Raw genomic sequence first — 13,918 nt, forward strand, 5'->3', positions numbered from 1 at the left:
TCAGCAAAGTAACTGAAAGTGAGCAGCCAATATTTCAAGCTTTTTGCACAATCAATTCAGTACTTTAAGGAGGGTAATGCTGTCATTCAGCCAACAGATGGCAGTGTAAGCTCACCGTGCAGCTGAACCCAATACCACAGCATCAGTTTAATGAAAGGCTTTCTGATTTTGACACTGCGAGGAAGCACTTGTGATTGGAGTCGAAAATCAGCAGGAAATGTGTATTTTCAGTCATATGCATCCCCCTGCATTGTCTGAAAAGATGTGCTCTGGATAAAAACGATGCGTTCTGGATTAAAGTGTTATCAGGATGTTATTTTGCAAATGCAACCAGATAGCAGCAGTATGACCTATCGACCTCTGCAGGCCTGAATCTGAGCAGCACTGTAATGTGATCAATGAGTCTTGTTGCACGCACACGCCTCTGTCGTGCATGTGAGAGGGTGAATATGTTGATGTGTGCCCCATACAATGTGTCTTTGTGAGTCGCTGGTTTTGCGTTGGAGAAAAGGATCTTGCTCTCACTGGGGAGAGAGAGGAGTGGTTGAGAATCTTTCTTTTCTTCCCAGTTTCTTTTTTCATGTGTCTTTCTCTGGCTTTGTTCCATTTTTAACCCCTGCTGTCCCTGTTTTGTCTCTTTTCATAACCCTCTTTATCAGCAGATCATTATAAGCCCTCCTCTTTGACTGCCCAGCTGGAGCACACACTATTGATCTCTCCTTCTATCTCTCTTCCCCTCCCTCTTGCTTTTTCATCCGAAACCCGCTGGGTCTTGCGGAATTTTTCTCATTCAGTCACTGCTGCTTTTATTTTAACTATAGAATGCACCTAGCAGGAAAAAGAAATAATCCAGAATGGTGCCGACTATCATTTTAGCATTCCATGTTGTCTAATTCGAGCCGATCAAAGCGTAAACTGTTACAAAAACTGGTTCACATAGTTTTTAGTAAGCTGAAAGACAGTTCATAATAGTACAAATTCAATTTCTTGTAGCTATTAATTGACTGTTGGGTACTAGCTTTTCCAGCCTGCAGTAGTTTGCTAGCTAGCGCTGGCCAGTCACGCAACAGTGACTTATTGTGGTTCTTGTCATCTTAGCTTGCCGTCATGTAATCAAAATGTATAAAACCAAAGTATAAACACTCCTCAGAAATAAAACAAAACCACAAAACTAAACAGTATTTTAAGATTTTGGCTGCTCCTGAATGCTTGAGGCCGCTACGTGATTAAACAAAGCTATTGATTGTGTTAGAACTTGAGATCTAAAAGGCGAGGGAACCAAATGTGCATTTTATCTGCATGTACTTGTTTATCTATTACTGGATGGTGGCTAGTAGCTAGTGAGTCAGCCTAGCCCAGTTTCAGTGGTTGTGTCATGCTAACACATTGCATCATCTGTCATATTTGCTCACCACACCATGTAAATCCTGCCCAACCAAATTGTAAACTGTTCTAAATGCAGAGCAGTGACTTTTTACGCAATTCTGGATATTAGAAATACAATGAATTCATGCAATTGTTAATTATTGGGTAGCATCAATGCTAGCTGGTAGCCCAGTTGCTACAGCGGCTCTCCATGCTAGCCTAGCTAGAGTTTGCATCTTTTAGTCAATATTTCACAGTTCCCATCCATTGTATACAAATCATATGCCATTTTAACATCTTACAGCCTGTTATTATTTTAACTGTATTGAATAAAATCAACTGATAGGACTGTCAGGGTTACGATACACATATTTCGAGTCAATATCATAAGAATTTACGGCATGGCATAAAGATATGCCGATGTGTATTGTGGAACTGAAAAAACTCTTGATAAAATGTTAATTAAATACTGGAAATATTCTTACAAGCCTACACCTTCCATGAGCACATGTACTGTGTGTCCGAGAGACCAACGAGAGCTGAAAATTTTTTTGAACGCGAGAGAGTGCAGAATAAGAGGACAGAGACGTGAAGAGAGAATGTACTTGTGTAGAGAAAAGGCATTTTATTGATGGAACAGGTGCCTGTTCTTCAAATGTGGAGCTCAGCACTACATTGTTTGAACTAAAAGATGCCCATTTGTGTTTATCTGAGACATCTCATTATGCTCCAGAAAAACACAATAGCCCTACTTGTGTGTGCGCTTTTATGTGCATTTGGATGTATTACTATCTTGGTGGACGTCGGCCATCAATGTCCTGCACATTGATGTAGCAGCAAACAAGACATTGTTTTTTCTGGCATGTGTGTGTATATGTGTGTGTGTGTGTCTGTAGTTCTATGGACAAAGTAAGTCAAAAACAGCTCTACGATTTACCTTCAGACTTGGTGGGAATATTATTGGGATAGATATCTAGAGGTGAGTCATTTGGTCAAAGGTCAAGGACAAGGAAAACATGGTCTCCAAAACCCTTTTATTATATCTCAAAAACCAAGAAGCCAAGATGGATCAAACTTGGTGGAAATACTATTGGATTGATGTGTAGAAGTTCATTAGATCTTGGAGTAGGTTTTTCAAAGAAATGGGAAAATTTGGTCAGAAAAACACCTTTTTTCTAATATATCTCATCAATCAAGAAGCCTTGATGGGTGATCTAAAGCATACATTGATTAGAAAAATAACTGTGATTGATTGGTATGAATATACATTGGCAGGTCAGCACTTAATCTACATTGTTTCAGTCCAACCTACAGTAAATGGGTACCCGCCTTGAATGGGGAAGTAGCCTGGCGTCCCATCCAGTGGGAGTTGTAGACTCTCATCCACTTGACACTGGAGATATGCACTAGCACCAACAGGCCTCAGGGCCTATATAAGACTTTTTCTTTATTTAATTTTATACCAGTGTTTGGATTACTATCAACCGGGGTGGATTACTTTTAACCTACAATATGTCTCTGGGCCCTTACCCTTTGACACTGAGACAAGCTTGGGAACAGTTTATGGAGTCATGATGTCGCTGGACAGAGATGCTCTCACAGACAGTTTTATTCGACTCACATATGTGCATATTTCCACTCACACATTCACATGTCCTCTTTTATACATACTTTAATTCACACATATCCTCACAAACATGTTTTCTTGCGAACACATGAATGAATTCTACTCACACGTACAGATAATCCGTGTGTTCTCACGTACATATCCAAACTTTGTCAGTCACACATAGAAGAGAACATACCAGGAGACAGCGAGAGAAGAGGAAGCTTAGAAGGGTGGAAGTGAGAGTCTGAACTTTGAATGTTACTAGTATGACTGGAAAAAGGAGACAGCTGACAGACATGATGGAGAGGTGAAAAGTTGGCATATTTTGTGTGCAAGAGTCCAGGTTGAAGGGAAGTAACACCAGGAGCATATAGGTGGTAGGTTCAAGTTGTTGTATCATGGTCTGGATATGAAGAGAAATGGTGGTGGGGTTATTTTAAAGGAAGTGTATGTTAAGAGTGTGTTGGAAGTTAAGTGAGTGTCTGACAGGGTGATGATAAATATCATCAGTGCATATGCCCCACAGGTCAGTTGTGAGATGAAGGAGAAAGAAGATTTCTGGACTAAGTTCAATGAGGTGGTGGAGAGCATGCCCAAGCACGAAAGAATGGTGATAGGAGAGGACTTCAATGGGCATGTTGGTGAAGGGAACGTGATGAGGAAGTCATGGGTATATATGAAGAGTTCAGATGCAAAACCCAGTAAGTCCTTTTTTTTTTTAAATGAAGAAAAATGCAGTTGAAAATGAAGATTTAAAGGAAACCCTATGCGGAAATGCACAGACTTTCATCAATGACATGAAAACAGTTTGTTCAAATTATTTGATATTTTGCACATTGATGGTCCCCTTGACAGTCAAGTACATGTTGGCGTCAACTAAAAATTTATGGTTTTGGAGATACTGGGTTTTGCATCTTAACTCTTCATATGGTATCAAGGACAGGAATGTAGAAGGACAGATGGTAGTTCATATTGCAAAAAGGATGGAAATGGCTGTGGTGAATACCTACTTTAGGAAAAGGGAGGAGCACAGGGTGACCTATAAGAGTGGAGGAAGGTGCACACAGGTGGACGACATTCTTGGATGAGATGCAACCGAAAAGAAATTGAAGACTGTCAAGTGGTGGCAGGAGAGAGTGTAGCTAGACAGCGAGGACGGTGGTTTGTAGGATGACTTTGAAGGTGAAGAAGAAGAGAGTGAGAGCTCAACAAAGAATCAGATAGTGGAAGTTGAAGGAGGAAGACTGTTGTGTACAATTCAGTGAGCACGTGAGAGAAGCACTGGATAAAGGGGAAGCAATTTTGGACGACTGGAAAAGTACTGCAGATGTGGTGAGGGAGTCAGCAAGGAAGGTACTGAGTGTGACATCTGGACAGAGTAAGGAAGACAAGGAGACATGGTGGTGGAAGGAAGATTTTCTGGAAAATATAAGGAGTAAGAGGTTTGTGAAAAATAATTGGGATTGTCAGAGAGATGAAGAAAGTAGACAGAAGTACAAGAAGATGCAGTGTCAGGTGAAAAAAGAAGTGTCAAAAGCTATGGAAAAGGCATATGTAAACTTGAACAAGAAGGAAGGAGAAAGGACTTGCATCGATTGGCCAGTCAAAGGGACAGAGCTGGAAAGGATGCGCAGCAGGTTAGGGTGATGAAGGGTACAGATGGTAACGTGCTGACAAGTGAGAAGAGTGTGTTGAGAAGGTGGAGGGAATATTTTGAGGAGCTGATAAATGAAGAAAAGGAAAGTGAGAAAAGGTTGGATGACATGGAGAGAGTAAATAAGGAAGTGCAAGAGATTTGTAAGGATGAAGTAAGGACAGCTTTGAAAAGGATGAAGTGTGGAAAGGCAGTTGGTCCGTATGACATTCCAGTGGAGGTATGGCAATGTTTAGAAGAGATGGAGTGGTGTTTCTAACCAAATCTTGGAAAGTGAGACGATGCCTGAGGAGTGGAGATGAAGTATGCTGGTTCCAATTTTTAAGAACAAGGGTGATGTGTAGAGCTACAGTAACTACAGAGGCATTAAGCTAATCAGCCACAGCAGAAAGTTATGGGAAAGAGTCATAGAAGCTAGATTTAGAAAACTACTATAGATCTGTGAGCAGCAGTATGGTTTCATGCCAAGAAAGAGCACTACAGATGCAATGTTTGCTCAGAGAATACTGATGGCAAAGTACAGAGAAGGCCAGAAGGAGTTATATTGTGAATTTAGAGAAAACTTATGACAGGGTGCCATGAGAAGAGTTGTGGTATTATATGAGAGAGTCTGGAGTGGCAGAGAAGTATGTTAGGGTAGTGCAGGACTCGTCTAACTCGGGCAAATATCTATCATTTTGGGTGACTGGGCGTGAACGTCGGGCCTCTAAAAATGCATACCGCCCTCCAAAAGCATGTTATTGTATTATTATTATCACTTTACCAAGGCGTTGCTGGGCTGGTATCATAGATTTACGTCGACGGTATCTGGCTATACCCGCCCTCTGTGCGTAAACAAATGACATCATAGCGCACAGCCCAAGAACTGTCCGCAGAGTAAAAAAAAAAAAGAACTGTCCGCAGAGGAAAAGTTGAAAAGGTGAGAAGTGTGTTTTGGTCCCAATATGGATATTCCGGATGATTTTCTCATGGATAGTACAACAATGATCCAGCTAAAGCAGCCAGCTTGATGAGGGAGAGCAGCGCGAGACACGACAAACGTGAGCCAACTTTTTATGCATGTGTTACGTGTTGTGTATCTCAGTAAAAAGTGATAATAATGCAAATAACATGCTGTTGTCCTGCGGTATGCATTTTTCTGAGTCCCTCCGTCCATCCTCGTCTAACTCGGGCGAATCGCTGTCATTTTGGGCGACTGGGCATGGACGTCGGGCCTCTGAAAATAGATACCGCCCTCCAAAAGCATGTTATTGTGGTAATAGCAATGCCAGCGTTGGCATCGATATTATCGATATTAGGATCGATCCGCCCACCTCTAATGTACGTTCTCTCCTATAGAATGTGAGAGGAAGGATTTGCGTGTGTGAAATGACTTGCGACCCCCCCCCCGATTGGATCCGGTGGAGTCAGACACACCCCTTTTATCTCATCCTGTCCCCTCCTCTTATTCCTCATTCACTCGGCGCTGTCTGTCCTCCCTCTTTTTCTGTGTGTCGGAACTTTTTTTTTTTTTTTTTTTCCTCCTTACAGACATGCAGGCAGGAGAAGAGGAGGCGGAGGAGAAAAGAAACGAGACAACAAGAGGGGGAAGAAGCGGAGAAAGTTGGTAGAGGACCGAGAGAGAGAGAGAAGGGGGAGACCGGTTGGGAGTCATGACTCAGCAAAAATCAACAAGCGTGTGAATCAAAACTCATTAAGAAAAGGCGGAATTATAGAGGCGCGCGCGCCGCCGCGGGGACGCGGACAAGACGGCGTCCCCCTCCTCCTCCTTCGTGTTTCTCCTCTCCGCTGTCTTCTTGGGGTTGTTGAAAACTTTCTCCCGCCGCTGAAAGGCCGACTTAACCCTCTCCCCGGAAAAAGCTGCGGAGTGGCGGAAGGACGAAGCGGTTGGTGTCTCCCAGAGGAGAGCTGCTCGCTGTAGCCGGGCTTTAGGCGTTGGCACCCGGGCAACATGGCCGGGGCCAAGCCGGGCGTCCACGCTCTGCAGCTCAAACCCGTGTCCGTCCACGAGGCGCTGAAGAAAGGTGGCAAGTTCATCAAATGGGACGAGGTGAGAGAACCAAACTTCTAATGCACACAATCAGAGCTGTTCTAAAGGTAGAAAAACTCGTAAATCCGACTTGTGTTTGGAAACATGTGACACGTTAGTTGGGTAATTCTCGCAGGTGTTGTCCTCACTCTGTCCTGCGTGGACTTTGTTGTTCAGAAAGCTCCCCTGTGATATAGATCACGTCGCGTTGAATTCTGGTCCAACCGGTTTTGCTCTGTGCTCCGATTCAGCTCAGAAATCCTTTTAACTTCCACTCCTCCCCGTTTTCTCTTCTTTCTCCTCCTTTCCCTGTGGATTACAGGAGAAAACACCTGTTTAAGCGCCTACTGGAGAGGTTTGTGTAAATTGCAACACCGTCTGCATATGGCTTTACTTTAAGGTGTTTAAAACGTCTTATGACCTCTGCAAAGCTTTAAATCAAGGCGATGCACCTAAAAGAGAAGAAAATTCTTCCGCGTATTTCTGCAGCAGCATGCCTGGCAACCCTGACATGTGCCTTGCTGCAGGGTGTCAGTGATCATAGTGTGTGTGTGTGTGTGTGTGTTTGGGTTTACTGAGACAGAGTGCAGGGCCGCTCTGCAATCTGCTAGTAGGCGTGTGTCTGTGGTCATCAATGATTAACTGAGGTACTGCTACAGTCCCTCATCTTCCTCTGAATGTCTGTCCTGGATTTACACCGGAATTGAACGTGAGCACGCACATGTCCACAGGAGATAAATGAGTTCTACTTTCACTGAAGGAATTATGGTTATGGGCAACCATGTTTTGACATTGAAAAAAATTAAAGGATATGTTCTTTACATCTTTACACACTGATGCAACCTAAAAATCCACCATGTAAGAAAAATACCTGCGCAGTAATAATCTCTGGTGCAACAGGTTGAAGAAGTTTGGCCAGCTGGATGTACTGCATTTTCCCCCTCAATCTACTACTGATTTATACATGCAGGGGTTGTGCCCAAATGGTTATGTGTGCTAGTTTCCAGTGCAGAAGGTTCCTAGTTCAAACTCACCCCTACCCACCTCTTCTTGTAAGGTGGAGTTGCGTCAGAAAGGGCATCTGGTGTAAAACCTCTGCCAAATCAACATGCAGATCCACCTTGCATTTGCGACCCCAAGTCAATCAAGGGAGAACCTAAAGGGACTTACTTTACGACTGATTTATACAAACCCTGCACCTTGTGTTGGAAGATGAATCCAGTCACTGTGTTTACCACGTGTGTCACACGACAAATAGTAATCATGAAAGGAAAGAACGTTTCAATACAGTCACTGTTGAGTTTTAGAATTTGTAAAAGCAGTGTTCTAAAGTTCATTTCATGTTACACTGAAGGTGCTATATTGGTTTTCAGACTTGATTTCTCTCATGCAGATTAGTGAGGAGTGCCTTCAGGGGTCTGATTGTCAACATTTTAGTGTGATTAAGGTTGTAAAAAAAATTAAACTTATTTCTTTACACCTGTCTTCGTTTTTATGGCATTGTTCACTCAAGACTTGTGCATGATTGGCTCAAAGTGAGAAGGTCCCAGATTTGCTTCTGACTTGGCCCTTTCTGTGTGGCGTTTGCATGTTCTCCCCTTGTTTCCTTGAGTTCCCTATGTGTACTCCAGCTTCCATCCACTTTAATAGACATGCAGGCTCAACGAATTATTGTTTAGAAAATGGATGCATAGATATAGATTTACTCTGCTAGTTCATGCCATCACATTACGTCCTGAAGCAACAACATGCATTTGAGCTTCGTCAGCTGACTTGTGGTTTATTGTGTTCATAATGAATACTTGGCCTTGGGAAGTGTGTATGACCTTCACTAAGAAGGTTCTGCTTTTGTTACCGTTTGTCTCTTACTTTTGGTCTGCGGGGTATTTCAAAAAGACATGCCCCCGATTTGAGTCAAATTTGTAACAAACGTACCCAGGGAACAGCTGATTACATTGTGGTGTAGATCCATATTAAGGTGACGATAGTGCCTTCAGTGTTTGATCAGAGGAAAATCTCGTAAATTAAATTTAACCTTTATTTAACTAGGTTAGCCCCATTGAGATTGAAATCTCTTTTACAAGGGAGACCTGGACAGTTATTAAGTTTCCAATCCACCTAACCTGCAAGTCTTTAGATGTGGGAGGAAGCCGGAGCACCCGGAGGAAACCCACACAAACACGGGGAGAACATGCAAACTCCACACAGAAAAGCCACCTTCTTGCTGTGAGGCAACAGTGTTAACCACTAAGCCACCGTAATTGTAAGCAAATAACGGTTAGGTCAGTATAGGGCTAGGTATCAATCAAAAATTTTCTATACCGGTACCAATTTCCTTACCGGTTCTCAAACGATACTTTTTTTTATATCAATTTTATAAAATCAATTCTAACAAAAAGAAAATTGCATTACACACAGTACAAGTTGCTTTGGTAATTTTTCACTCCAAGCAGTTTTCTTACAGAAGAAATAAGCAACAAATGATTTCCAGTGCAAAAGAACACTTGAAAACACTCAAAGCATTTCCTTTCAGACATTTTGGCTTGAATGTCTCTCCATAGATCTGAGCTGAGCTCAGCTGGCTGCATGTCGGCGCACAACGTCTCATTTTGGGAGGGAAAAAAAAAACACTTTTGATTGATTGCAGTTTATTCTTTGTATTACAACGTTTGAAAAGAGATGTCATTTGATTTAAACGGCGATTCGCTTTGAAGTTATTAATTCCGACTGGACTCTATCTTTCTAACGTGACTCGCTCGGCAGAAAGCCGCGCAGCATTTGGAGCTGTTTGAACGGAATGTTTCTTTCTTGCAACAAGACAGGGGTCCCAGTTAGTGACTTTAATCTGCACATATTTTAATGGCTCTGAGAGGGGTTAAGAAGCAGATTTGCCGCTTCTGAAAGGCAGTGAAGCAAAGAGCCGAAGCAGCGGGTTGGAACAGTGTCTCATTGCTTCAAGCTTCAAAACGATGCACGTATTAAGTTGCAGTTGAAGTGGAGAATCAGGCTGCTTGTGCTCTGTAACGTCGACAGGAGGACTGCTGACCGCTCTTCTTGCACGTGATTAACCTCTGAGTACTGAAACTCGGCACCGTAAGACGAGGATGATTCGATACTCGGTACTACTGAAGCATTTCGGTCAGTGCCATAAAAGAACCAAAGTTCGGTACCCGGCCCTAGGTCAGTATAGAAGTAGCAAGTCAGTTGAACCTTACTGAAATAACTGAGCGGTGGTTAAAAACAAAGCTTGGTGATGGGGATTAAAGCTTACTGATCAAGATTCAAAATAAGTGATCAGATCACAGAATCCTGTTGGCCGTTGGTGGAGGTACGAGTATGCGTGCTCCTATTTTCATTCAAACCTGCCACAGCTCGGTATATTGTTAAATGAAAGGAGGAGACTCGAATGCTATTGTTCACTTAGTTCTTTGAGGTCCCTTAATTGGCACAGTGGCAGGTTGTACGCGCACTTTGTGTCCATGCCATCAGCTGTTCCACTGTTGTTGAGTCAACACAAGCAGCACGGCTGACTAACACCATGCCCCCACACCACATGTAATTACATGTCAACATCATAGCCGGCTCCTGCAGCTCATACGAGGCTGTGACAGACAGACAGACAGACAGACAGACAGACAGACAGACAGACAGACAGACAGACAGACACACACACACACAGCCTCATACGATCTATCTTGGATGTCACCGAGTGCAGTGCATGCTGGTCCTTGTAAGGTGTCCGTCTGTAGTAATGGGTACATAAACATGAAGGGTGGGTTAATGTGCCCACTTCTGCCTGTCATGTTATTTATTTTTTTTTTAACCTGTGTCGAGTAGTGTAGATTTTTCTGTGAAGATATTTGTAGCCATGTCCTCAAATATTTGGACAGTGTAATTTTTGTGCTTTTGTCTTTACACTACCACAGTGGAGTTGAAATGAAACAATCAAGGTGCTTGTAGTGCAGACTTCCAGCTTTACTTCAAGGGGTTGAACAAAAATGCTACATTAATAATTTAGGAATTGCAGATGTTGGTGTATGCTGACCCGCGTCCTGGTCCTGGATAAGTGGTTGAAGATGAGTGGGTGTACACTAGGGCTGCAGCTATCGAATATTTTTGGAATCAAGTATTCTATCAATTATTTTACAGATTAATCGAGTAATTGGATAAAAAGTACTTTAATGTTTTTAAACAATATCAGTAGTGGCAGGGCTCTCACTGTGCAATGGAACAATGTCACCGTTTAAGTTTAAGGTATTCCCTCTCTCTGTTTTCCCAGGTGATTATTTATTTTTTCGCATTATTGAGTTCTGGAGCTTTTCCAAACCCCAAGCCCAGGCGGTCTGTGAACTCTTCAGTCTGCGGACAGGACTTTTTTTTTTTTCCTCTTATTGCACATTTAATTTGCACTTTTTATTGCTGTGATTTATTCAGTGTTTAGTGTATATTTTTACATGCCGTACAGAGAGTGCAGCTCAAACCGAAGTCAGATTCCTTGTTTTCTGTGGATACTTGGCGAATAACAAAGCCTTTGAAAAACGGCTGTGGAGTTCAGCGTTTCCACAACAGCTGCACTGATAAAATAACTACAGCCTGTTGATTTAAAAAAAACTCTTGTCAAATCTGAATATAGGCCTTTTTTTGGAATAGTTAAACATGATTCGTTTAAAGTGCGCATCCTTTTGCTTCATCTGCAGAGGTGTGCATGCTTTATGGTCTTCTTCTGTTTTTGTGGGAGCGTTACAGTGTCCCCTACAGGCCTGGCATATGTACTACAGCTTTAAACATTTTTTTGTAATCAGATTATTCAGAATTACTCGATTAATTGTTTCAGCCCTAGCGTATATACACTGTACACCCTCAATGTTCAGTCTTTAAGTACTATTGTTTATAAAAATAATTTTTACAGACAGTTTTCTTTAGATAAGTCGGTATGGATACATGAACATTTCCAATTCATTGAATGTCTTCTATTTTATTTATGTAAATCACTAAAAAATATTAGAAGTGGTTTCTGTATGGAAAATCTCAGTCTGCTGATCTCAAAATCGAAGTGGCTGTGCAAGAAGGAGATGCGTGAGGGAAGCCACCAGGACACCCATGGGGAACTCTGACTTCAAGAAACTTTGCATTGTGCAACTTTTGTGTGTTGCGCCACCATGTAGAGCTTTATGGTGGAGTGAAACAGAGTTTAATAAAAAAAGAAGGGACAAAATTTAAGCTGCAGTAGAGTCCGACCGATATATCGGCCGGCCGATATTATCGGCCGATATAAGCCTTTTTCAAAGTACTCACTATCAGCCGAAATTTTGCCAATAGAACGCCAATAATTTCTCATAAACAGGACAGTTACCGAAATAATGTTTGTGTCGGCAATGTAAAATGTCTTTGCACTGTTTGTCCAGTAGATGGAGCGCTGACTCCATTGAACTGAGAGCTGCTTACGCCCCTGCTTAAATGCGTTCATCACCGGCCCCCGTAGTTTGCCGTCACACTGCACTGATCGGCTGACAAAACCATACAAGTAAGTTTATAAGGATCTATATCCTTATCCTGAACCTATATCTAAGTTGCAGCAACAAGAGGTGCAAGATCAGATGTATTTCACAAGTCTTTTTAAGGATATGTATTTGCTAATTTCACAAAGGTTTAATTCTTGATTGCATTTTTTGAACTTGAAAATTCTTCTCTGTTATAAAGTTAATCAATATGAGGACAAAGCTTCAGCTTTTAGCTCATACCTTTTTTGTTAAGGGTCCAAAAAAGAACACTTTATTCATTAAAAAAAAAAATCGGCTGATTTATCGGCTATCAGCAAATCAGCCGATTTATCGTTTATCGTCATTTTTTCATCCAAATATCTTTATCGGCATCTGCCTCAAAAAATCCATATCAGTCGGGCTCTAAGCTGCAGTTTTCCAGAAGGCACACGGGGAAACCCAAGCCTCGATTTGAGCTGTTCAGTTGCTATTTAAGTGCATTTTTATCTTAAAGAATCATGTTAAATGATACACAGAGCTTACTGACTTTTGAATGGAGAAAAAAATGTTAGAACACAGACTAAGAGTTCATTTAATAGTCTCTGAAGGTTATTTTTATGAGCACTCATTCATATGTAATATACCAAAAACCATAAATGGCTTCCATCACATACTCTAAGCCAGGGGTGGGCAATTAATTTTTACAAGGGGCCACATAGGGAACCTGAATTATGTCCGAGGGCCACACCATTGATAACTCGGCTGTCTCCCATTACAAATTTTACAAAAAAATTACCTGTTTAATAGATTTTATAGGTAATTTTTATTATTGTAATATGTAGATATTTAAATATACCTAAATAAACCTCTCTAATGATTTGCAACACACAAGCTTGACATTTTTAATATATGTAATAATAATCACAGACCTCATGTGGGCCGGACAGAGACATGCAACGGGCCGCATGTGGCCCTCGGGCCGCAGTTTGCCCAGGTCTGCTCTAAGCGCATCATTTTTTTTTTTTTTTTTCTTTTCTTTAAATTTGGTGACATGTTCTGGAAAGACTATAAACCAGTACACCATTTTCAAGCCATTTCATTCCTTTCACTTTTTTTTTTTAAATGAGTTCAACAAAAAAGGTTATTCTTTCAATGGATTCTTATTTTTATTGTGTTCAGTGCTATTTTAATCAAAATTAAACTGAGCAAAACTTAAGAAATAAAACTAGTTATTTTCTTTCCACAGGCCCTTGTTTTGGAGTTGTATGTGCAGATGACGGAGCGCATTGTTTTCTGAACTACATAATAAATCCAGAAGTTTTCACATGGCCCGACGCATCGACCGGGGACACATGGATTATTTTAGTGCCTGTTTGTGTTCGGGGACAAGCAGCTGTCCAACAAAAATCTTTGCGTGTTCCTTTAAGGATTTTGTTAAAAAAAAAAAAATCAAATAAAACGGGGAATACACAAAGCGCCAAAGGGCTGTGCAGTTTGTTTACATGACAAACCCCACTTTTGACCTCATCTACCCCCCGTCTTTCCCCTTACTTCCATACGCCGTCTCTCTGTTTGTGTTGTTTCGCTCATTCCTCCTGTCTGTCCTGGTGTGTGTGTGTGTGTGTGTGTGTGTGTGTGTGTGTGTGTGTGTGTGTGTGTGTGTGTGTGTGTGTGTGTGTGTGTGTGTGTGTGTGTGTGTGTGGCTGCTTTCCTCTCTGCCTCTGTTTTTATTGGTTTGGAGAATCTTCCTCACATCTAAACTTCTTTCAACTGCAGGCTCA

The 13,918-nt window shown here is 41.7% G+C and overlaps 1 protein-coding gene across 1 annotated transcript in view; it reads left to right on the plus strand.

Moving 5' to 3' along the window:
• The first annotated feature begins 6,032 nt into the window (after positions 1-6,032).
• plcb3 (phospholipase C, beta 3 (phosphatidylinositol-specific)) overlaps positions 6,033-13,918 on the plus strand; it is an 81,720-nt gene continuing 73,834 nt past the window's right edge. The window contains exon 1 of the mRNA XM_034164163.1: positions 6,033-6,678. Within this exon, the coding sequence (XP_034020054.1) occupies positions 6,580-6,678 (99 nt within the window). The 5' untranslated portion in view covers positions 6,033-6,579. The remainder of the gene's footprint in view (positions 6,679-13,918) is intronic.

This window comes from Thalassophryne amazonica, chromosome 23 (assembly GCF_902500255.1).
Source record: "Thalassophryne amazonica chromosome 23, fThaAma1.1, whole genome shotgun sequence".
In the NCBI taxonomy this organism is placed as follows: Eukaryota; Metazoa; Chordata; class Actinopteri; order Batrachoidiformes; family Batrachoididae; genus Thalassophryne; species Thalassophryne amazonica.